Raw genomic sequence first — 24,033 nt, 5'->3', positions numbered from 1 at the left:
TGGGTGGTGCACTTTCAACAAACTCGTTTTTTTGCCAATTCCTATTTAACCAATCTATGACCGGATGTACCATGTTTAACAAGCTGGTAAATTAGTTGGACTGACAAGACTGTTCTTCTACCTTTAGTTTTCAACTATTGTTCATTCGCACAGTTGCATGAACCGAGGACAGCTTATGGGGTCAAAGGGTAAGACAGGGAGAAGGTTTAAACAAATGTGCATGAGGTGGAAGTGAGAATGGGGGCTTAGAATTGCTTATGAATGGCCATCACTCACCTTATTGATTCTACATTGTAATGAGTGAATATAAGGGAACTATGAGGGAAGCTGCTAAGATTGAAAATTTGGCAATTGGTTCGGCAGTCCATGTAAGAATATGAAGATGTCAAGGATATATAACTGAAACTGAAGGCTAAATTTTTGGTGGATGGAGATGGACTATAAATTTGGACTGTCCTGTGATCATTGAATTATACTTAAACTTGCAGCAAATAGATAGGAATTTTTTTTGGTAATACAAGGCTGAATGTGAGTCATTACAAAAGAAACAGCAAGGTGCTAAATGTATATAAATACATGAGAAGACCCAAAATTACATCATGGATGTAACTTATACAATAGGAAAACAACCTCCAAAAGTAACCTATAAACAGATACATGGTAGCAATCAAGATGGTATGTGGGAGAAGCCAAAAAACTGCTGCAAGATGAGGTTCCATAGATAGAAGGATAACTGTAACAGCTGTGAAGAGCATATAATCCTGTGAAACATGGCATTAAAGCTAAGTAATAAAGCTGTAGATACTCTGAAACTTGTAGATAAGGAGGTTGAGATGATAACCAGAAAGGCGAATAAGTAAAACACTTAAGCCCCATGTTATGGTAAATGGGCAAAGCCTGTCGCAAATGATTTCATAGCAAGACCTGTGACTGCAGCTTTCATCTGACAGCAGAATGAGAAGGAAAAAGGAGATTTGCATCTCCCCTGGGACCTTGAACAGCAAAGACGCAGAATCCATATAACAATAACAGGAAGTAGGTATCATCAACAACTCACCAGTATGCAAGTAAGAGGCACCACTGCTGATTTCATAACCACTATAAACATAGTCCATAATATGAATGTCTAGCATACTGAACATTAGAAGCATCTGCAGATAAGAGTATTCTATCCTGTAAGTCAAAATTTGCCGGGAAATTATGGTGAAAATCGCCATCAAGAGCAATATGAGCCATATGGTCGGCCATCTGATTAGCTTCCCAAAATACATGCAATGCTCGAAAAGATGAGAGAGATTGCTTCCAACACAATATATCTTGTATAAAAGGTATGTGGTTAATATTATATTTAGATCGAAAATTAAGCCAAGAGATCACAGTTTCCGAATCCCCTTCCAATATAACATGAGCACCATGGAATTGATGCACAGCTACACTAAGGTCAAGCTAGACAGCTATTAACTCTGCAAATGACATAGATGAATGCATAAGAAGCTTATCGCCAGCATGGATTAATCTAGCTTGATGATCCCGAATAATATACCCTGCAGTTGCCATTTGAGATATAACCGAAGCATCACAGTTAATCTTAACAACTCCTAAGAGAGGAGGTAGCCATGAAATTAGAATAGATACAGAACAATCAACAGAAGAAGTATGAGAACTACCCCAGTACTTGAACGGAGTCATAGATTTTGATAAAGCAGTGGTACGTCTAATGAGCTGCATTTTAGTTGGCACCAGGAGGTTTTAATTCTTGGGGGAATTTTCATATGCCAAATCCAGTTAAAAGATGTAGCATTCTGCATCTGTGGCTGTGAAATAGCAATACATCTCATATCAGATAATGAAATCTTAGGAAGTTTGGTAGGTCCCCAAACTAGTTGATCAGCCCATGGTCCCTATGCAATTGGGATAGCCATAATAAGGGTCATTATCTCAGTAGAAAATAAGGTAGCTAGCTGATTCAATTTTCAAGTACCCTCATCCTTAATCAAATCAGAAACAGAAAGTTCAAGATTTGGATTTTCAATATTCAGAAATGTCGGCCAAGCGATTAAACGAACGATTGTTATTCAGAGATCCATGTAAACCTTAATGGATCGACCTTTATCCACCAACCACCGAATAAAAAATTGAACCTGAATACCAACCCGATAGATTCTATGCCAAATAGCCATTGATTGCACTGGCTCATTATAAGATAACCAAGAGCCATGGAACCTATATTTAGCATACACTACTTGTGTCCAAATAAAGGAAGGGTGCAACAGCAGGTGAGCTGCCAACTTACCTTCGCATTGCAATCTCCTGACTGTCAAAGAAACAAGTCCCAAGCCGCCTTGAGCCTTTGGCATGCAAATCTTTTTCGATGCAATTCGGTTAAGTCCTCTAGAGCTAGAGGAATGACCCCACAAGAAGGCTTTAAATTCCTTCTCTAGATTTGTAAGAAAAGTAGTTGGTACATGCACTGAAAGTATAAAAAGGCACTGAAGTCAAAACAGATTGTAATAGAGTAGTACGGCCAACCAAGAACAAATGCTTCCACTTCCATGCCGCAATCCTATCAGTCACCTTTGCACTCGAAGACTGCAGAGAGCTCGATCTCAAAGATTTAGCATCCAATAAAACCCCCAGATAATTCCATGGCAACAGATGAACCGAAACATTCAATAGATGTAGGATAGAGGGCTTGATAGAAGATGAGAGTAGACGGACTAAATATAATAGCTGATAGGAATTAATGATAGAAAATCTTTATCCCAGATGCGATTGTTGGATAATAAGTACCCATGAGCATACTATGATCATTGCAAAGATGTAAACATCACAGTGGGTAAATGGTCAAACTAGAGTAAATGGCCTAGATGTAGCACAAATATGAATATCAAATTGAGGTAGTGGTCTCAGATGTAGTTGCAAATATGAAAATCAAAATTAAGGTTGGAACTGCTATAATAACCTAGTATCTTGCACAAAAAAAGTTAGCTAGGAAGGTCTTTTTTGAGTTCCTTAGCTCTTATATACATCCTAGATCTATTCAATGCATAACTAATATAGAATTAAATGCACATCTGCACGGTTTCTCACATACTCATTCTATTTAAGCCGTGGTGTTCATGCTCAAATTAAGAGCCTAGCTCTGACTAAATTAAATCACATACACTATAAATTTAATTACAAATATCATGATTGATTTGTGGTCAGCCTCTGAAATCTTTTTTGCAATGTCCTTTACTTGGCCCATGGATTGGACCTTTGCTAATGCCATTTGTAGCGATAGAGACTTTACTTAAATAAAGCTACTCAAAAGGTATTAATTAAGTTTTTTACCTTATATAAGTATCCAAAATCTATCCAATGCCTAATTAATATAGGGCTAAATATAGACCTTCATGGATCTTCATTATAAAAATAATATGATATGCTTTTTATTTGCTTGAGTCATTATTTGCCTTTGAGATCGAGATTAGAGCCACCCTACTAAGTACTTGGCCGGCCTAATTAAGTTTTATTGCCTGCACGACTATGATTTATACTTAAAAAAATTCCGAAGCGGGCAGGATTGAAGTCTTGAGGGCTATCACCACTTTAGGATTTCTCGCTTGAAAGCGAGAGGGCATACCATGAGCTAATCCTCGGGTATTACATGTTCTTATTCTTCATATGTAATAGCCGTCATAATGAAATCATAGCTCAAAAATGATGGCTAAATTACAGCAATTAATAAACATCAATCAGACTAAGGGTTCTAAAGGAAAAAGAATAGTTTATCAAAAAGAAAAGAAAAAGAATGGATTCAGCAAGATATTAGAGATTATCTCAAAGAATTGTGTTTTAATTTGGATCTTTTTACATCTCATGCTACAAATGAATGTGCTTATATATTAGCCTAATTTTCTATGGAATATGATTACTACTCCACTTGGTCTTCTTCTCACCCATTTTTTGTCTCTTAAATTATTTTAGAGGAAAAAATTATATAAATTCTCAAAATTATGTAAGTTATAGTCCAATGCTTCCATGAGCCTCAACATTCTTGGGCGGACTGGCTCCCAGCCTAACATATTCATGCCCATGAACTCTTAATTTGCATGCCCAACACAAAAATATATTTAGTTGAGTCAGCCAGCCCTTCTGACACCACACGTGGCAGACATACTGACGGCGCTCAACGTTCAGTTGTTGGGTCGTACCATTGCATGCGATCCAGCTTGGTTAGTGGAATGATCGGAGCTAAAGCCCTTAAACTTTCTAACCATTGACAGGGAATCCACACAAAAAAGATGATTCTTTTTGGTAAAGAAAAAGATGATTCAAAGTAGGTGTTGAGCTCATTTCCTTGATTAATAATGTCCACTTTGTTCTCATCATATATCTCGAACCAAAACTGAACCCACTCCACCAAATAAAAATCTTCACTTGGGAATTAGATGCTCCAATAATATATACATCATTCAAACAAGACAAGACCTAGGAGGCTAGGAGACATTATCCTTTTTAAATTTTTTTAAAAAAAGATCTAGGAGGCATTTGAGCGTTACACAATCTGGTCTCCAAAGTAATTCAAGATTGGTTACTTCGAATGGCATCTTTGAACAAACTATATATCTGAAAATGATAGGCTCCATGTGTGATTGTCGGAAATGATGGCTACCACATGGCATATGGGACCTAGCATGATTGGAGAAAAAAAGTAATGAGCAGTGTTAAAAGAAATGACAGGGTTGTAAGGCTTATATTAATGATAGAAACATGGGAATATATTCTACATAGCATAATCCTAGGCAATCATCATTAAAAAAGAATTATAAAACTCCAACATGCATACCTTTGAGTGTATACAACTACAAATGGAGGAGACAAGTTCACCACCACCATGACTTGCACAAGTTGTCTTCTTCCCTCCAATATATATATAGACATTCGCAAAACGTGCGTGATGGCAAGATGCACTTAAAGGTGACAATATACTATATACTAAAGGTTCATAAGTGCAAAGATTTTGTATGGGAATGATATCTGCCTTTCCTTGTAGTCTAAGAAACCCTTCTTTCTTTCTATGAAGGGTGTCCAATGGGTGTTACCTTTCCCCTGACATGACACCTAATGCAATCGAATCAAATGGTTTCCTAGGTGTGAGGGCAGAGGACAGATAATAGATTTAGTGCACTTGGATGGTTCTCTAGCTAGGCCCTTGATCAAGAACTGTCCCACATAAGACATAGCTCAGGTTGGTGGGATTGTCTACATAGAATCTTTATTTTAGTTCACCACAAATCAAACTACTAAGTTAATGTTGAATTGATCTTAACATTCAAACATCACATCATTTGAGGACAATGTTATGCATGTATACTTGAATGCAACCGTCTTGGTTAAACTCTCACTAATGTTGTTCTTAGTATTTTTTTGAGGAAAAATGTTGTTCTTAGCATTAAAACTAGCATTTTGCATATGGGGCACATATGCCTTTTTATTCAAAATATGGATGGAAAAGATGTTTGGAGTGCTTCTATAGTAACGAGAGTTATAAAGGACTCAACCTCGATTTTTAAAATGAAAAATGTTAAATGTATGGAGTCAAACTTAGGAGTACTGGAAATGAAACGGAAGAGTTTCCATTATGATAGCAAGATATGAACACAATATTGCTAGGATATTTAGCTAAAATGGGAGTTGATTTGCGAAATTGCATACATATTAGAAGAAAACTTCAATTAGATAGGATGATCACGGCTATTCCTTTATCTCATCCACACCAAATATATCAAAATCTAGTATTTAGAAAATTAATTATTTATCATGGAAACCAGTTCTAACCAGCCAGTTGGCACCTCTCCCCACTTGAAATAGGTCCAAATTTCCAACTGCGGTAATACTATCTCTAGTATACTCCCTTGAAATAAAAAGTTATTTCATATCATTTTTTTGATAAGAAATTACTCAAGAAGCATAGAGTGAAACAACAATCCTTGAATGGCCTGCATGTAAGGACCCCAACTCTCTGACTAATTCCAAATGGCAAGCTTGTTAATACAACCAAAATGCCATATATGGCTTTCATACGCTAAGGACTCATTTTTCGGTAAGCAAATATCATAAGAATGTTGGTTAATTTTTTCTTTGATCAATTTATTCATATTTTTATATTTTTTTAGATGAAAAAATTATTTTTTTATAGATAATATTTATCTATGAAATGAGAAGATGAGAAAATAGTAATGAAAAAGAATATAGGCAATTATAGGTTCTGAAACTATTTTTTATTGTATAAAAAGATATAAATAAATTATTTTTTATTTAAATATTATTAAAAAATATTTATCTAAATAATTAGAAATTCTTAAATATATTATTTATCGAATGGATCCTAAAGAGATAACTTATCATACGCACTCGGCTGCACCCACTAGCATGCGCATCACACGTGAGACCATTTGCACGTGCGCTCCACGTCTTAATGTACAACTTTCCCTTGGCCGTCGCACTTTACATGTCCAAGGCTCCAAACGCCACCAAACCTTCCCAACCAACCGTCCAGATTCGATTCAATGGACCTGGCAGCTCAATTGCACGGGCAGGAATCTTCTCCGGCACGTGCGGCCGTCTGGTGGCTTCAATTTTTTTTTTTTTTAAATTTCCTTTGGAACATGGGAAGAAGCGGCTTGGAAACTGGAAGCGTAAGGAGATTGATTCGTGATTCTTGTTTAAAGATCTCCAATAATTTGGTTAGGGCCGAGGGGTGGTGTTTAACCGTTGGGATCTCATCCGTGAAGAGGGGAACATTGATCGTCCACCCACGTGTGAGCAGTCTAGGCCGTACCTTTTGCATGGCTGGCTTCACTGGGGTTCCACGTAAGCTCCACATGGTTGCTTTTTAAGTTAATCACAACCATTACCACATGGATTTGGCCCTGGTTAGGGGTGTGGGATTGTCAAACTTCTGACTTTGACGTCGCTCGCGGTTAAATGGGTGCTAGTGCATCTAATAGACATCCATCTGAGTATCTAACCCTTATCTAATTTGACGAAATAACTTAGGGTGAGTTTGATTACATTTTTTTATTTTTAATTTTTTAAAAAATATTTTTTTATTTTTTTGATTTTTTTTATTGAATAAAAATAAAAAAATAAAAAATATGTTTCGTAACTATGTTGCTATAAAATAAAAAATAATGTTTGGAGACGGCGGATGAAGAGTTTGATCAAAGAGAAAGATTCACGAAAGGAGGGAGAAGAGAGTAGGGAGGTGAAGAGTTCGATGAAAGAGAAGGATTTGGACTCTTTACTTTTTAATTTCGTATTTTAGACGTACGAAAGTAAAAAAAAATATAAAAAAGTAAGATTTAAAAAATAAAAAATTTTTATTTTATATATAAAATAATTATTTTGATTATTTTGATTTTTACTTTTTGCTTTTCATGATGTTACCAAATATCGCTTTTTGATTTTTATTTTTTAAAAATTAAAAAATAAAAAAAAATTTAATGGCTAACCAAACGCACTCTTAGGCTATGGATCAGCGATTACAATTAGAGCTGAAACCAATTTGGTTGGTTCTGTTTTAAGTAATTTTTTCAAATTAAATTGATATTTTGATTTAAAAAATTTTTAAAATTAAATATTTAACTAAAATACAATCGATTCAGTTCGATTTTGTATCGATTTAACTTATTCATATAGCTTTCTCAGATATTTGAATGGTTTGAATTATTTTTTGGTTTATGCAGATTGGCAGGTTTGATTTCTATTTTCTGTTTCTTTATTATAGTTTATAATCAAGTCAAAACCAAATTAAGTTGGATTAAAATATGATCAAATCAATATTTTAAATTTTTAATTTAGTATAAAATTTAATTTTGAATAAACATATAAAATAGATGCAGCTTTTTTTATAGTAATTATGTTTATCAAAATAAAATATTTTTTTTAAAAGAAAAATAGATAAAAAAATGTATCTAGTTATGCTTCGTTTAGTCACCATTGCATTTTGCATGTGAATACCTGAACACGGTGGGGAGAATGTGATCCTAGAATTATTAATATTTCCATACAATAAATAACACCAATGGGAATCATCCGTTAGTTGTGGTTGATAATTCTTTATCAATATTTCTTCGTCATGTATAAATAGTTTATTTGCGGTTGGTAACGAAATATTTCTTTAACGGGTTTGGATTTTGATTTTTCGAACCCCAACGCCCCTGCGACGGAGAGCAGGCCAGCGGCACGTGTCCAGCACGTGTAGGACAAACCTCGTTCCAGGGTTGGGGCGCGGGGGCATGATTGGAAAACACGTGGGACAGCTAGCATGCACAAGATCATGCCCCCCAACAAATCTCGGATTTAACGGTCATCATTCTTCATTTAAATTGCTGTTCTATCAACTAATTAAGCATCACTTCTTCCAAAATAACCCTATCTAATGTGATGGACAAAATCTAATGGATGGATTGTTTAATGTATATAAGTGCTCATGGATTCCTTCCTTTTACTTGAGAAAGATGCTATAGGTATAATCTTTTTAACCATTCTGTCCTATATTATTAAATTATTTATTGCTAGTTCATATAAGTTATTCATTCAAAAAAGAATATATAGCAGCTCTAGTCTATAGTTTAACCAACTGTCAAATTGCTTGTAATCAAAAGAGAGGGTAGCAAAGCGGCTGACTATCTTACAAAAACTATATTTGTTCCTGATAGAGGCCAAATTGCTGATAAATCATCATTGTTGGCCGTGGACTTCACATATAATATAGGTAGGAATATAAAAATATAGTATATAATGTAAATTATATTTGATCATAGTTTTGTGATCGATGAATTTATTATCTTTTAAAAAAATTTTAAACAGTGAAAGCCGAGTAGTTAAAATTTAATTTAAAACTTTCTTTGTGTAGAACGATGGCATGTGCTACGAAAAAGTTATATATCATCTATGCAACTCATTTTCATGAGATTTTATTTTAGTTGTGATGATTCTATCAATATAAATAATTTCGCTTTTCATTAACAACAAAGCAATAATATTTAAATTGATCACACACACACACACACACATATATATATATATATATATAGTGTGCAATACAAGTTTTATAAATATTATCAAACCTGAATGATTATATGTGCTAATTAGTGGTGATTTTCTTTGGAGACCAGTAAGTACTCTAACTAGCTTAGAGTCTAAAGATGTATTTATCAACCTGAGAAGATTTATTAGTTGGCTTCCTCTAGCCACCGTCAATTGGGAGTCCAGAACTCGAATCGCAAAACTAAGATCTTAAATCTTTTTCATATCACCATCCCTCACACTGAGTTGCAGATAGTCTGATAGGTATCTCGGATATGAGATTGATGCTGAGGGCCATCCATTTGTTTTTTAAGAGAGACTTTACCATTGTAGTGGTCTGTATACAAATATGGTCGGGAGTAGCTGCATGCATTCATTTTTGTAGGACATTTAGAGATTGGCAGGGGAGTATACTTTCATGAATATCAAACACGTTTATCAAGATATGAATAGTATTACTGATTAGATGGTCATCTTGTTAATTAAACATTTGGAAGGAGTTTTGTGGGCTAATGCAGTTCATGTACATATTGCATTATGTGATATTATTTTTTTAATTATATTTATACTAGATTTGTATAAATATTTTGTCTCTCTCTCTCTCTCTCTCTCTCTCTCTCTCTCACACACACATATATATATATATATATATATATATATATATATATATATATATATATATATATATATATATATATATATATATATTAGTTAAAAAATGATGATGATGTTATTGGAGGATGGAAGGAGGGTTACATGGGGAAGAGGGGTGGAGAGGTGGGATGGGACGTGAGAGGAGTCCGGTGACTTCTACGAACGGGGGTGTTAGAGAAAGGGCCAGCAAGATGACACGCACGATCGGGTTTGTGAGCCCCACAAAGTTATTTTGGACCACACGTGTGTCTCCATTGGCACCCATGACCGCACGTTCTCAACGCTCTCCCCCCGCTCGAGCCGCCGTCCCTCTCGCCACCTTCTGACCGCCTCTGCCACGAGAGCAAAGGGAGAGTTCTAGCTGCATGAAATTTAAGACGGGCTCATGGAGTAGATAAATTTACAACCTTGGTATTAAACTAAAATGCTAGAACTCTCTCATGTTCCATACAAAAGAGAGTAACTTTTTCAAATACATCATGGAATTATAACCATTCATACTATCTCTCATGTTCATGGCATGTGCTAAATAATAGATTTTTTTAATTTTATGCAGAAAATATAAAAATTCTCATTAGATTCATTTGGCTGAGTTTTCTATCGGTTTTGAGAATGTTAAGATGTTTTAAATTTCTAATTTTGTTTGAATCTGGGCCTCATCTGTTTGTTAACTTGGTAAGTTGACAACTTATTTTGTTAAGGTTATCAATTAAACAAGAATAGAATCAGATAAAAGTGAGCTTCATCCATTATAAAAATAGCGTTGATGATTGTTAATTCATCATGTTATCGAGTTTTTAAGAAAATAAAATCACTGCACAATTTATAACATAGAATAACCATAGAAAATCTTTATTCATTACTTATGTGTCCTGCATATATAGAATAAAATATTATTTTAAGCCAACATGAAGATTATAAATCTAAAATATTGTCTTAATTTAATGAATAACAAAAAATGCGATTCACATCACATAACAGCTATCATGATGACTATTATTTAGATTTTATATTTTTACATATAATAAACCGAGATGGATCTAAATCAAATAAAAATTAATCATTATAAAAATATAGTTTATGTCACACATTTGTTTATTTTTATTTTTTAGTTTTGGATAGACAAGGCTTGTAAGCAATGTGTAGCGCAGTGAAGGTAGACCTACACACATCTATTATACAATCATCAAAAAACTAATATTTTCATCTATGTAAAGCAGAAGGAGATGGAACACTTCTCGAAAAACCAACCACTAGATCTACTCGCATGGAACCTCCATATCCTATGTCCTTTCCAAGTTCCACCTCTATCTATTTTTGTTTGACCCTTTTTTGGTGTGGCCAAACGTTACTAGAATACAACAAGTTACTAGGTGTCCGGGACCCAGGGGAGTCAACCTCCCAAACTACGCAGCCGCCGGGTTTTCAGGGCTCGGTTGACGACTTCTCTCACCCAATGACCAACCCGACCTCCGATATCACCTGCTTAAATAAATAAGACCAAATGATATATTTTTTTAAAAAAAATCAGATAGGAACGCTTAGGTTAAGGCTAGATTCTGCGTCCATGGATCATGACGGCCATTATTGGTGAAACCTCTGACAACTGAGTCATGATTGAAGGAGAGTGACCAAAGCACCCCTCTCTCTCTCTCTCTCTCTCTCTCTCCTTCTTCATAAACGTACCCCAACACCCCCAGCCCCTCCTCTCAAATCTAATCCATTCTCTCTCACTTTCTTTTCTTTTCTTACTTCTTCCCTTTCTGAAGAGAGAAAGGAGAAGGCCCAAAAGAACTTGAGACGAAAGATGATGCAAGAAAAGGTTGATCTAGGCCTTAGCTTGAGCCTCCACCCTTCTCAAAATACCTTCCCCCTGCCTTCTTCCACCCCCTCTTTTTCCCCATTCCCCCTCTACCAAAAGCCACAATGGAATAATCTTCTAATTCCTTCTTCAGGTATTTTAATATAAAATCTACGCATATCTTTCATATTTTGTTGCAGATTTGATAAAGGTGGTTCTAAATACGAATTCTTGGTAAATGAGGATCCGCAATGGTTATTGTTATTTTAAAAAGTTTTGAAGAGAAGAGTGCAAAGTCTGAACGTAGATTTGATGCAATGCAGCAGAGGCGGCGCAGCCAATGCTGAAGGGGATCGATGTGAACCGGAAGCCAGCAATGGAGAGTCTTCTTAATGCGGAGGAGGAGGAGGAGGGGGAGTCGTCACCCGATAGCACGCTTTCGAGTGTGAGCGAGAAGAGGAGTACTGAAAGGGATCCATTTTGCAACGGTGAGGTTCATGGGCTTGAGAGGACGGGCTCGAGAGGAGTCAGTGATGAGGAGGATGGAGAGGGCTCACGGAAGAAGCTCCGGCTCTCCAAGGAGCAGTCTGCTGTTCTTGAGGAGTGCTTCAAGGAGCACAACACCCTCAATCCGGTAAGCTCATTTTTCCTACCCCATTCTACTTCTCATTCTCATTGCTTTCAATGGAAAGTTTGTGTGATGTTATGTTGGTGGTGATGAATGGGCAGAGGCAGAAGATTGCGTTGGCAAAGCAACTCAACCTGAGGCCAAGGCAGGTGGAAGTGTGGTTCCAGAACAGAAGAGCAAGGTAATTAATATGTTAAAGTAAACTATTGACCATAAAATCATGATATTAGTGGATCAGATTAGTCCTAATTTTTTTACAGCTTTGACTCTTTACTTGTGAAATAATTTTTTTTTTAAAAAAAACTTCTAACGTCGGAAAAATGATAAATTTCTACTGCTCAATGTTTTCATTTATGAATATTTTTTATAAGCGAAAAAAGATGACAAAATCATGATTTTGATATTGAAGAGATACGGCGATAGATATGACAATGGTTTGTGAAATTGTTGCAGGACCAAGGTGAAGCAGACTGAGGTGGATTGTGAGTACTTGAAGAAGTGGTGTGAGAGGCTGACACAAGAAAACAGAAGGTTACAGAAGGAAGTTGCCAAGCTGAGGGCGCTGAAGCTGCTGTTACTGCCGGTGAACATGATGCCTCCCACCACTCTCACCATGTGTCCTTCTTGCCGGCGAGTGATCGCCCCCTCGAACTCATCCAACTTCTCCTCCACCGCCACCACCGCCGCCACCTCTTCGTCTCCACTGGCAAACCACCAGCACCACCACTTGTTCCCCACCGCGGCCTACTCGAGTCCAAATCCATGGATCATGGCTCCTTTTGGAGCTGCCTATCTCCATCAGAGCTCCTAAGTGCTTTCTTAAATGACATCTCAAGTTGTTTAAAGTGCTAACTCAAAACTAAGAAACGACCATCACTGGTGGCTCTAGGATATATGAAAAAATTTGTACCAATTGATGCAAGAATATGTTTGTGATGGGTGAGGGTGATAAAATGAAATCCCGTCCTTTTTTTTTGTTGACGGGCATGTACCAATCCATTTGTTGCTAATTTAATATTTACTAATCAATTAAAGTAAGTATTTCTTCAATGAGAGATCTATGCGTTGAGTCAGAAATCAAAATGATAAAAGAGAACTTCGTCTATATTTAAGTTTAATTTCCTTTCCCTTTTCAGATTAAAAGGTTAATTCCAGGATTCATTTGTTTCTTTGCGTAATGTGTAATATAATCTACTATTGCTTGTGGATTGATGTGATGGTGGAGAGTGCCGCTGGAAGTTGTGATGATGAAAAGAAGAGATTGATGCCCAGCATCACCTTGCAAACAGAGATAGAATTGGCCTAAGATAACAAACATCAATTCCCGAGTCAAGAAAGGATTCCTAAGATGTTTTGAAGCTTCACTCTTGTCACTGCAAAATTTGTTATGGATCATTTACCAGTGCAAACCTTACATTCTTATAAACCGCACGTAGATCAAAAACTGCATTTTTAGAGGTATGTAATCTAGAGTTCTATACATTTAAGTGGATACAAATACATGATTTGGATTAATTTAATGCATGCATTATAGTGAGTTCTATGACTGCTAATTTGATAATTTGCTCTATGGTTAATGAATAATATGTTGGGGATATCTGGCCAGGACACCACCATCATAGGATCTTTTCGATACTACACGTCGCAGTAGGAAGAAAGAAGAAATAAAACAGAAAATAATCAAATATGTAGATCAGCCAAAAAGCTCGCTTCCATCGGACATGTAAGGTTCACTATGAAAAAGAAAAAATTATAAGAGAAGATCACACTCTCAACCTTCGTACACCCAATCTCTCTTTTTCAAAAAGCTCTTCCTCATAAAAGCTCTCTCTCTAGAAGGATTCCTTGAACTCCTGAAGTGACCGCTGTCTGCTGCCTGACAGTCTGTCTGAAGTCTGTGCTCCTACTCTCTATTGGCACCTCTCTAGGGCCTCCTACTGTTGCCTTTGCTCTCAACTGCTGCTTCTGCTCAGGATCCTCTGCCGATCCACTAAAGCCACGGATCTTCTAAGGCCTCTGCTTGCCACAGGTTCTTTTAAAGACCTTAGATCGTCTATACAGGAGTTTCAAAATGAGTCTAACACGAATTTCATCTCCTATCAGAACTCCAGAACCCTCTGAGCCATCTAATTACTACCGCAAACTCCCACAGCCATTGGATCACGCATCCGCATGAAAATCAGAGCGAAATAGAGTGTGGACCATGGTAGACTGTGAGAAACGGGCTAGAAAATGGCTCCGATCCACAGTAGACCATGCGAAATGTGCAGGGAAACCAGGTAGCGGTCCACGATCGACCATGTGAAGAGCTGCGGGCCGCGCCTTACATGCGCACCCATGCTGGGCCCGCCCGCACATGTCTGTGCTGGGCCACGTGCATGGCCTGCTTGGGCCGCTGCGCCTGCGCGTCTGCCGGGCCTAGCTGCACCGTCGCCGGCCTCCACCTCTCCGTGGGCTGTACTAGCTTCTCTTATGCGTAACTTCATCGTCTGGATTCCGTTTGGACTGATTTTGGGCTCGTTGGACTTCGTTCGTTGTTGCGAACCTCGCTGTGGACTCAGTATGAATCAAATCTCGAGATATCAAATTATAATAATCTCTATCTCGACTCGATATTTAGCCTTCTCCTAACTCTGAGAGTTTCTGGATCTCCTCGCCTCCATGTCCTGGGACAATCGCCTATTGATCATGGATAGATAAATATGAGAGTCGAGCTAGACCCCTCGATCCTATCTCCATCGTATGTTGTGCTTTTCCTGACATGAGATCTGCCCGAGATATCCTCCTGTGGCAATAGGAATCTTATCCTGTGATATCATCTCTCATTCTTTCGAGTCTCATGTCTTGTACCCAATCCACTTCCACCTAGAGCTCCACTTCGCTCTGAGCTCTTCTTGGCTCCTAAAACTCCACATCGCACTAGGCTCTCTACTAGGTAGTAATGTCTTCTCGTTTTCTTCTTTCTCTCCAGAATAATTCTATCATTGCGTAACACCTTCAGGATTCCTCCACCAGCTACCATCCTATAGCCTCTCGAATTCAGTCTGCTCAGTGAGATAAGATTTCATCTGAATTCGGATATGTATCGGACCTCTCTTAATCTACTCACTACACCATCATGTATCCTCCAGCTGACTGTCCTGATACTTCTGATCACACAGCTAGATCCATCTGGCAGACAAATAATGCCCTTGCTGCTCTCTAGAGAATCAAACTGCTCCTCTCTGTAACATACATGATAGGTGCATGCAGAATCTAAAATCTACTACTGGAAAGAAATAGATACCTCATCAGATATCTTCAGAACATCATCCCCTGATTTGCTATTGGCCGTCACTGCAGTAGCCCTCGTCTGATCCCTAAGTTTAGAGCAATCTCTGATTAGATGTCCCAACTCGTTATATCGGTAACATCTGATCTTGCTCAAGTCCCTCATCCTGAATTTGGATGGTTATCGTCGCAATCTCCTGTCGCTCCGTTTGCTGTTTCCTGCTCCTCTAAAAATCACTAAAGCTGAGCTGTCGCCTAAGCTCGAAGCCGGATTCTTCAGTTTCAGAACTTTGTTCTGGAGAATTACTGCGGTGACCTCATCCATCTTGATGGTGCTCTTTTCCATTAGAAGAGTAGTCACCAAGGACTCATACGAAGGAAAAAGCAATGCTAGCAAGAGCAGCGCCCTAGTCTTCTCCTCAACTTTCTCGCCAACGCTGAGAAGGTCGGTGAAGATCTTCTAGAAGTGGCTGAGATGCTCCTTCACGCTCCATCCTTCAGTCATCCGTAGCTGGTAGAACAACCTCCAGAGGAAGAGAGTGTTGGTGTGAGACTTCGTCATGTACAACTCCTCGAGCTTTGACCACAGCATCATTGGAGAAGACTCGCCAAGCACATGGATCATCACCTCATCCACTAGGTACAAGCAGATCGTACTCACTGCCTGCATTTGTAGCCACCTCTAATCCTGCACTTTCATGGTAGTCAGCTTCTCTTCGCACAAGAGAGAACATCGATCAATCCTTACTGGATGAGCACGTCCTTCATCTTTGTTTGTCATAAGGAGAAATTACTCTTTTCATTAAATCTATTGATCTCCATCTTGATTAAACCTATTTTCTCCATCTTCAATCTTGCTCACCACTGCCGCAACTTGCATCCTAGTATTGTCTCGCTCTAATACCACTTGTTGGAGATGTCTGGCCAGGATATTACCACCACAGGACCTTTTCGATACCACACGTCATAGTAGGAAGAAAGAAGAAATAAAATAAAAAATAATCAAATATATGAATCAGCCAAAAGGCTCGTCTTCATGGGACATGCAAGCTTCACTATAAAAAAGAGAAAATTACAAGAGAAGATCACACTCTCAACTCTCGTATACTCAATCTCTCTCTCTCTCAAGAAGCTCTCCCTCATAAAAGCTCTCTCTATAGAAAGATTATCTAAACCCTTAAAGTGACCGCTATTTGCTACCTGGCAGTCTGCCTGAAGCCCCTACTCCTACTCCCTGTCGGCGTCTCTCCAGAGCCTCCTGCTGCTGCCTTTGCTCTCGGCTGCTGCTTCTGCTTAGGGTCCTCTGCCGATCCACCAAAGCCATGGATCTTCTAAGGCTTCTGCTTGCCACAGATCCTTATAAAGACCTTAGATTGTCGGCACCTGAGTTTCCAAATGAGTCCAACGCGAATTCCATCTCCTATCAGAACTCCAAGAGCCTCTGAGCTATCTAATCACTATCGCAAACTCCCATAGCCATTGGATCGCACACCCACATGAAAATCAGAGCGAAACAGGATGTGGACCATGGTAGACCATGAGAAACGGATCAGAAAACGATCCCAGTCCATGGTAGACCGCGTGAAATGTGCGAAAAAATCAGGTAGCGATCCACACCTCATGTTGACCGACGGTCCACGATGGACCGCGTGAAGAGCTGCGGGCCGCACCCCGCACGCGCACCCGCACACATCTATGCTGGACCGCACGCGCACCTAGGCTGTGTGCACCCGTGCATCCGTCGGTCTAGTCTGCGCCACTACCGGCCTCCGCCACTTTGTGGGCCGTGCTAGCTTCTCTCGTACATAACTTCACCATCTAAACTTTGTTTGGACTGATTTTAGGCTCGTTGGACTCCATTCGTCGTCGCGGACCTCGCTGTGGGCTTAGTGTGGATCGAATCTTGAGACATCAATTCTTAACATAATACATGTTAAAACATGCAACAACCAGAGTCTAAGCCTTTGTATATTTTTGAACCATAAATGACCTCACAACACTGCACTGGGTCATTAAAGTCCCTTGTATTTCATTCCTTTGACATATCCGGGACCTTAAACATATATAAGAATGGACATCTCAATGGCCTTTGGCATTTCTATTAGGTACTGGTGTATGGCATTACCTGGGAGCTCCTCCAACTGGAAAACAAAATATGTTTTTCTTGACTTTGGTGTTCTATTGGATTAGATTCATGGTAGACTTAAGAGCTAGAAATGGCATAAATTATCTTTGGCAGATAGGCCTAGGATGTAAACAAGCTGAGCTGACCATGAGCTACTAGAGCTCAACTTAGATCCAAATTTGACTTGAATCAATTGTTATCAAGTTCAAGTAGCTTGAACAGTTTTGTGTTCGAGCTCAAATAGCAAATATGCATTCGACAGCTCGCGAGCCTAGTTGAATATTTTTTTTAATAATACTATATTTTATTTATAATATATTATTATTTTATCAATTAAAATTATAACATAATATAATATCATATTTTAATCATATTTTTTTAATGGTGATAAGGGCTCAAATTTGAGTTTGAAATCAAAATCGAATATGGTTCGGTTGATATTCGAATCAAATTGATCTCAAGTATTGTTTTTTTTTTTTTTGCTTTCTTTTTGATCAAGTCAAGTTTGAGTTTGAATATTAAGCTTCAATCAATTTTGAGTCAAATTTTGAATCCGAATATGTGAAATCAACTCAAGCTCGATCCTGTAGTTACTCGATTTGGTTCAGCTTGGTTGTACTCCCACAAGATCTATTCTTCTTCAATCAGTGCTTTCATCAATTCCGTGATACACAGCTGCTAATGTTTTAGTGCCAGGTAGTGTTGGTTAGAAAATGAGCTAGAATGCAGCACTTTTTCATGGGGTCTTGCTTCTGATAAAAGGAAATATCATTTGGTTGCATGCGATTCTATATGCAAACCCAAACATGTTAGAGGACTTGGACTTCATCATCCAAGAGCCAGATGGACAGCTGTCTTATAGCTAAAGCAGTAGGTCAGTTGATCCTTCCGTCCTGATATTTTGTGGAGTCAAGTAGTAAGACCAAGTATGGATTTAGAGGCTCTCGGGATGGTTACAAACCTGGTAAAGGTTGTTCAGCTATTTGTCATGCTGCACCTTTTGTTAAACGGTTCCATTGGATTATTGGATCAGGAAATGATATCTGTTGGATGGATGTCTGATCAAGACACCATTTTTCAAAATCTTTTTGGTACTATATGATGCAGCAGAAAGAAAGAAAAACTAAAATAGAAAATAATAAAAAACATGGATCAGCCAAAAAAGAGCTCACCTCTACGAGACATACAAACTTCATTATGAAAAAAAAATATTATAAGAGGAGATCTCACCTTCAACCCTCGTACACCCAATTTCTCTCACAGAAAGTTCTCCCTCACAAAAGCTTTCTTTCTAGGAAGACCCCCTGAACCCCTGAAGTGACCGTTGTCCACTGTCCAGGAGTCCTGCTCCTTTTTCTCTCAGCGTTGCATGCTCTCTTTCTTCCTGGGTTCATAGCTTTCCATGCGAAATTGTCTACATCCGCATCCTGCGCCCATAGGTTACGAAACACGGGTCCTCTCTCATGAAGAACTAAGCCACACCCTCTTTGTTGGTATACAGGCTTTCTATAGGCTTAAACACGTCTTAGATTAGAATTAGAAATCCTAATCAAGCCCAAACAAAACCCAGAAACTTCCTCAGCCATTGGATCAACACCGCATGCCTTCCAGAGCCAACCGATCGTGATTGATCCATAAAATAGTGCTGTGGACCATGCGAAACGCGTGGGAAATGCCTACATGGTCCACGCGCCCGACCGTGGACCGTCTAGTCCACCGTAGATCGAGAAAAACGGGCTCCCAGCGGTGCCTGGCTTGGGCCAGCCCATGCGTGGGCCTGGGCCGCGCCCGAGCGGCGCACCTGGGCCTGGGCCGCGCCTCGCACGCTCGGGCCTGGGCTGGGCACCGCGAGCTGGGCCGCGCCCTACCGCGCCCAGCCACACACTGCCGCGCCTGGGCCGCGCGCAGCCTCGCCACCGCAGCTCCATCGGCAATTTTTTGCTGCTTCGAACTCCGTGCCGACTTCTCTCGCGCGTATCTTATTCATTCGAACTCCGTTTGGGATGATCTTGGTCTCGTTAGACTCTGTTTTTTGTCGTAGACCTCATTGTGGGATCAATGTGGACTGAATCTCAAGACGTCAAATCCTAACAATCTCCATTTTGACTCGATATTCGGCCTCCTTCTAACTCCGAGAACTTCTGAATCTCCTCGCCCCCATACCCTGGGGCAATCGCCTGCTAATCAAGGATGGGCAAATATGAAAGTCGAGCCAGGCCGCTCGATTCCATCTCCGTCGTATGCTGTGCTCCTCCTGACCTGAGATCTGCTTGGGACATTATCCTGCGGTAATAGGAATCTTATCTTGCGATGTCGCCTCTCATCCTCCCGAGTCTCCTGTCTCGTGCCCGATCCACCTTCACTTGGAGCTCCACCTCACTCTAGGCTCTTCCTGGCTCCTGAAGCTCCACCTCGCACTGGGCTCCCCATTAGATAATAATATCCTTCCTCCCTTTCTTTTCTTTCAGCACAATCCTATCGCCGCGTAGCACCCTCAGGATTCCATCACCAGCTACTGTCCTATAACCTCTCGAATCCAGTCTGCTCAGTGAGATAAGATTCCGTCTGAAATCGGATATGTATCGGACCTCCCCTAATCTCTTCACTGCACCATCATATGTCTTCCAACTGACTGTCCTGATGCCTCTGATCGCACAGCTCAATCTATCCGGCAGATAAACAGCACCCTCACTGTTCTCTAGGGAGTCAAACTGCTTCTCTCTATAACATACATGATGGGTGCATACAGAATCTAATATCCACTGCTGGAAAGAAGTAGATACTTCATCAGATATCTCCAGGACATCTCCCTCTGAATTACTACTGGCCATCGCCACAGCAGCCATCATCCGATTTTTGAGTTGAGGACAATTTCTGGCTAGATGTCCCAACTCCTCACACCAGTAACATCTGATTTTGCTCAAGTTCCTCCTGGACTGTCGCTCCGTCTACTACCTCCTGCTCCTTTAGAAGCCACCAAAGTTAAGCTACCGCCACCTGAGCTTGAAGCTGGATTCTCCCTCCTGAGAATCTCGTTCTAGAGTATCGCTGCGGTGACCTCGTCCATCTTGATGATGCTCTTCCCCACTAGAAGAGCAGTCATCAAGGACTCGTACGAAAGGAAAAGTGACACTAGCAAAACCAGTGCCTTGGTCTTCTCCTCAATATTCTCGCCAATACTGAGGAGGTCGGTGAGGATCTTCTGAAAGTGGCTGAGATGTTCCTGCACGCTCGTCCCTCAGTCATTCGCAGCTGGTAGAACTGCCTCCAGAGGAAAAGAATGTTGGTGAGAGACTTTGCCATGTACAACTTCTCGAGCTTCGACCACAGCACCATCGAAAAAGTCTCGCTAAGCACATGGATCACCACCTCATCCGCTAGGTACATGCGGATGATACTCACCACCTGTATCTGTAGCCGTTTTCAATCCCGTACCTCCATGGTGGTTGGTTTCTTCTCACACAAGAAAGCATCGATCAACCCTTTCTGGATGAGCACGTCCTTCACCCTTGCCTGCCACAAGGAGAAATTGCTCTTTTCATCAAATTTGTTGATCTCCATCTTGATTGATCCTGTCTTCTCTATCTTTAGTCTTGCTCACCACCGCTGCAATCTGCATCCTTGTACCTTCTCACTTTGATACCACTTGTTGGGTGGATGTCTGGCCAGGACACCATCTTCCAAGACCTTTTTAGTACTGCATGATACAGCAGGAAGAAAAAAGAAATAAAACAGAAAATAATAAAAAATATGGATCAGCCAAAAAAAGACTCGTCTTCACGGGGCATGTAAATTTTACTATGAAAAAAAAATATTACAAGAGAAGATCTCACTCTCAACTCTCGTACATCCAATTTCTCTCTCACAGAAAGTTCTCCCTTTCAAAAGCTCTCTCTCAAGAAAGACCTCCTGAACCCCTGAAGTGATCGCTGTTCGCTGTCCAGGAGCCCTACTCTTTCTCTCAGCGTCGCGTGCTCTCTCTCTTCTTGAGTTCACGACTTTCCATGCGAAACCGTCCGCGTCCACATCCCGCATCCACAGGTTATCAAGCACGGGTCCACTCGTGAAAAATCAAGCCACATCCTCTCTGTTGGTATGCAAGCCTTTTATAGGCTTAAACACGTCTTAGATTAAGACTAGGATTAGAAATCCTAATCAAGCCCAAACAAAGCCCAGAAACCTTCCCAGTCGTCGGATCAACACCGCAAGCCTCTCAGAGCCATCCGATCGCGATCGGTCCATGGAATAGTACCGTGGACTGTGCGAAACGCATGAAAAATGCCCATGCGGTCTATGCGCCCGGCTGTGGACCAAAAAAAATGGGCTCCCAGCAGTGCCTGGGCCTGGGCCAGTCCGCGTGTGGGCCTGGGCCGCGCCCCGCACGCTCGAGCCTGGGCTGGGCACCGCGAGCTAGGCCGTGCCCAGCCACGCATTGCTGCGCCTGGGCCGCACGCGGCCGCCCCGCAGGCCATCAATTGCCGGCGATCCACCGCGGCTTCGAACTCCGTGCCGACTTCTCTCGCACGTATCTTCTTCGTCCGAATTTCGTTTGGGATGATCTTGATCTCGTTGGACTCTGTTTTTCATTGCGGATCTCGTTGTGGACTCAATATGGATCGAATCTCGAAACAACAAATCCTAATAGATATCAGCTTTTACGACCAACTTTCCAGCTTCACTGAATACATATGATAACCTGAAAGCAGGGGATAAGATTACAGCTGACAAAGCCAGGGATTTCAGCAAGTTATCTTTTATCTTGCCTCCTGAAATGGTGCACAATGTTATCAAGATCCCTATTCTTAAAGGTATTGGACTGATCGATTGTGTTGGGGGAAGAATAGAGCTAAAAATATCAATTTAAAGGAAGTTTACAGCTTTCTCAGAAAGCATCTTCAAGATCATTCTAGTAATGCTTTCTCTTGGATTTGGGATTTATTACTGTTCCTCATGTGAAATTCCTTTGGTGGAACTCTCTCTCTCAAACAAAAAAAAAAAAAAAGGAAGAAAAAATATTTTGGTGGATTTTTTTTTTTGAGGGAATATTTTGGTGAAATTTATTCGGAGGAAACTTCCATGCAAAGCTCTTGTGGTAAACAGAGGCATGTCACAGCCCAGTATGTCTCCCTGTGATTTTTGTGGTATGCAGACAGAGGACATTGCGCATGCCATATCAAAATGTCAGCATGCATCTTCTCTTTGGAATGAATTCATTAGTTAAAACAACATGCAGTTACCTACTGACTTTTTTGTCATCTTCTCCAGTTTCTTGCTACTTGAAACCTAAATGAGAGCTTCAATCCATAATTTCATAAATTGGTTGGTTAATCTGGTTAAACAGAAAATAAAGGATAGGAGCTTTAGCACTGCGAGTATACTATGAAGAAAAGCTCATTTCCTAGTTAAAGAATTCACGGCAGTTCATCAGAAGGAAAGACTTCATCCTTTCGACCCCCCTTCAAACACTTATTTGGTAACTTTGGCTGCCCTCAGCCCTTGGAGTAGTGAAAGTAAACTTGATTCAAAAGTGCACTGAGCATCTCACCTCCTTAGAGAAGGAAACCAGTCAGCTGATTGGATGGTGAACAGAGGAGTGGAGAGTGACATGAACTACAGGAAGAGAACTTCATTCGATCGGAGTTTGCATACCTTCTGAATGCAGATGCTTACGGATTTTGATTGTGTTTCATTGTGCTCAATCCTTATGGCATTTTCTGTTTGAATCCTGCTAACTTGCAAATGTACCAAAAAAATAAAATAAAAATAAAGAATGTCTTCCCTTTTGCACAACAGTTGAATCAGGGAATGGCCAATTGCAGAACTTATCCTTAGCAGAACTAACAACACTCTGACCTTTCTAGTAAGGGGTTATTTCCAGATCAATTTAGCAGTTGTAGAAGAGACTACACTATGACCAATCATTCCACCACAATTTTTCATGGAGAATGTATGATTACCATCCCACTGCCAGAAAACCTAATCAGATCCATCCACAAGTGTGTAACATCATGAATTATTATACATAAATTATCTAAATTTATACATAAATTATTATATATACATAAATCCAAACCTCATGAATAAAAGATAGTTTGCCAACCTCATCATAAGGAGTATACAGGTTGTCAAATCTAGTACATATATTCCATTTAAGTAAATTCAAAGGATACAGGAGTTCTAATAATTGTCATTATTATACATAAATGCACCATAAATTTTGATGGAAGTGGGTTTGGATTGGTGATGATAACTTTTCTGCTGATGATGACCATTACTCCACATCCGGTCATCGTTTTGACAAACCCATATTGTTAGGCGTTGTTGTGACATCTCTATTTTGTGTTTCTTTATCGTTTCTCTCCTTCTAAGAGTCATTAATTGTTTCTTCTCATTGTCATGGCTCCCACCCAAACTTTTTTTCCTTTTTTTTTTTTTACCTGAAATCATTTTCAGGGCCAAAATGATAATATGGCCCTC

The 24,033-nt window shown here is 39.7% G+C and overlaps 1 protein-coding gene across 1 annotated transcript; it reads left to right on the top strand.

The window, feature by feature from the left end:
• The first annotated feature begins 11,451 nt into the window (after nt 1-11,451).
• On the top strand, nt 11,452-13,181 carry LOC105059465 (homeobox-leucine zipper protein HAT1). The gene is made up of 4 exons (XM_019855400.3): nt 11,452-11,687; nt 11,857-12,167; nt 12,263-12,342; nt 12,615-13,181. Exons 1-4 carry the CDS (start codon nt 11,540-11,542, stop codon nt 12,970-12,972), a joined length of 897 nt encoding a protein of 298 aa, XP_019710959.1. The 5' UTR covers nt 11,452-11,539; the 3' UTR covers nt 12,973-13,181.
• Nucleotides 13,182-24,033: the final 10,852 nt, after the last annotated feature.

Source organism: Elaeis guineensis, chromosome 16 (assembly GCF_000442705.2).
Source record: "Elaeis guineensis isolate ETL-2024a chromosome 16, EG11, whole genome shotgun sequence".
NCBI classification, from domain to species: domain Eukaryota; kingdom Viridiplantae; phylum Streptophyta; class Magnoliopsida; order Arecales; family Arecaceae; genus Elaeis; species Elaeis guineensis.
This window is presented reverse-complemented; position numbering and strand designations above follow the sequence as displayed.

Bases quoted from the DNA above. Each gene is read 5' to 3' on its own strand.
- LOC105059465 (XM_019855400.3), top strand. From the start codon at position 11,540: ATGATGCAAGAAAAGGTTGATCTAGGCCTTAGCTTGAGCCTCCACCCT. The intron at 11,688-11,856 runs GTATTTTAATAT...GATGCAATGCAG, and splicing joins TCTTCTAATTCCTTCTTCAG to CAGAGGCGGCGCAGCCAATG. The intron at 12,168-12,262 runs GTAAGCTCATTT...ATGAATGGGCAG, and splicing joins AGCACAACACCCTCAATCCG to AGGCAGAAGATTGCGTTGGC.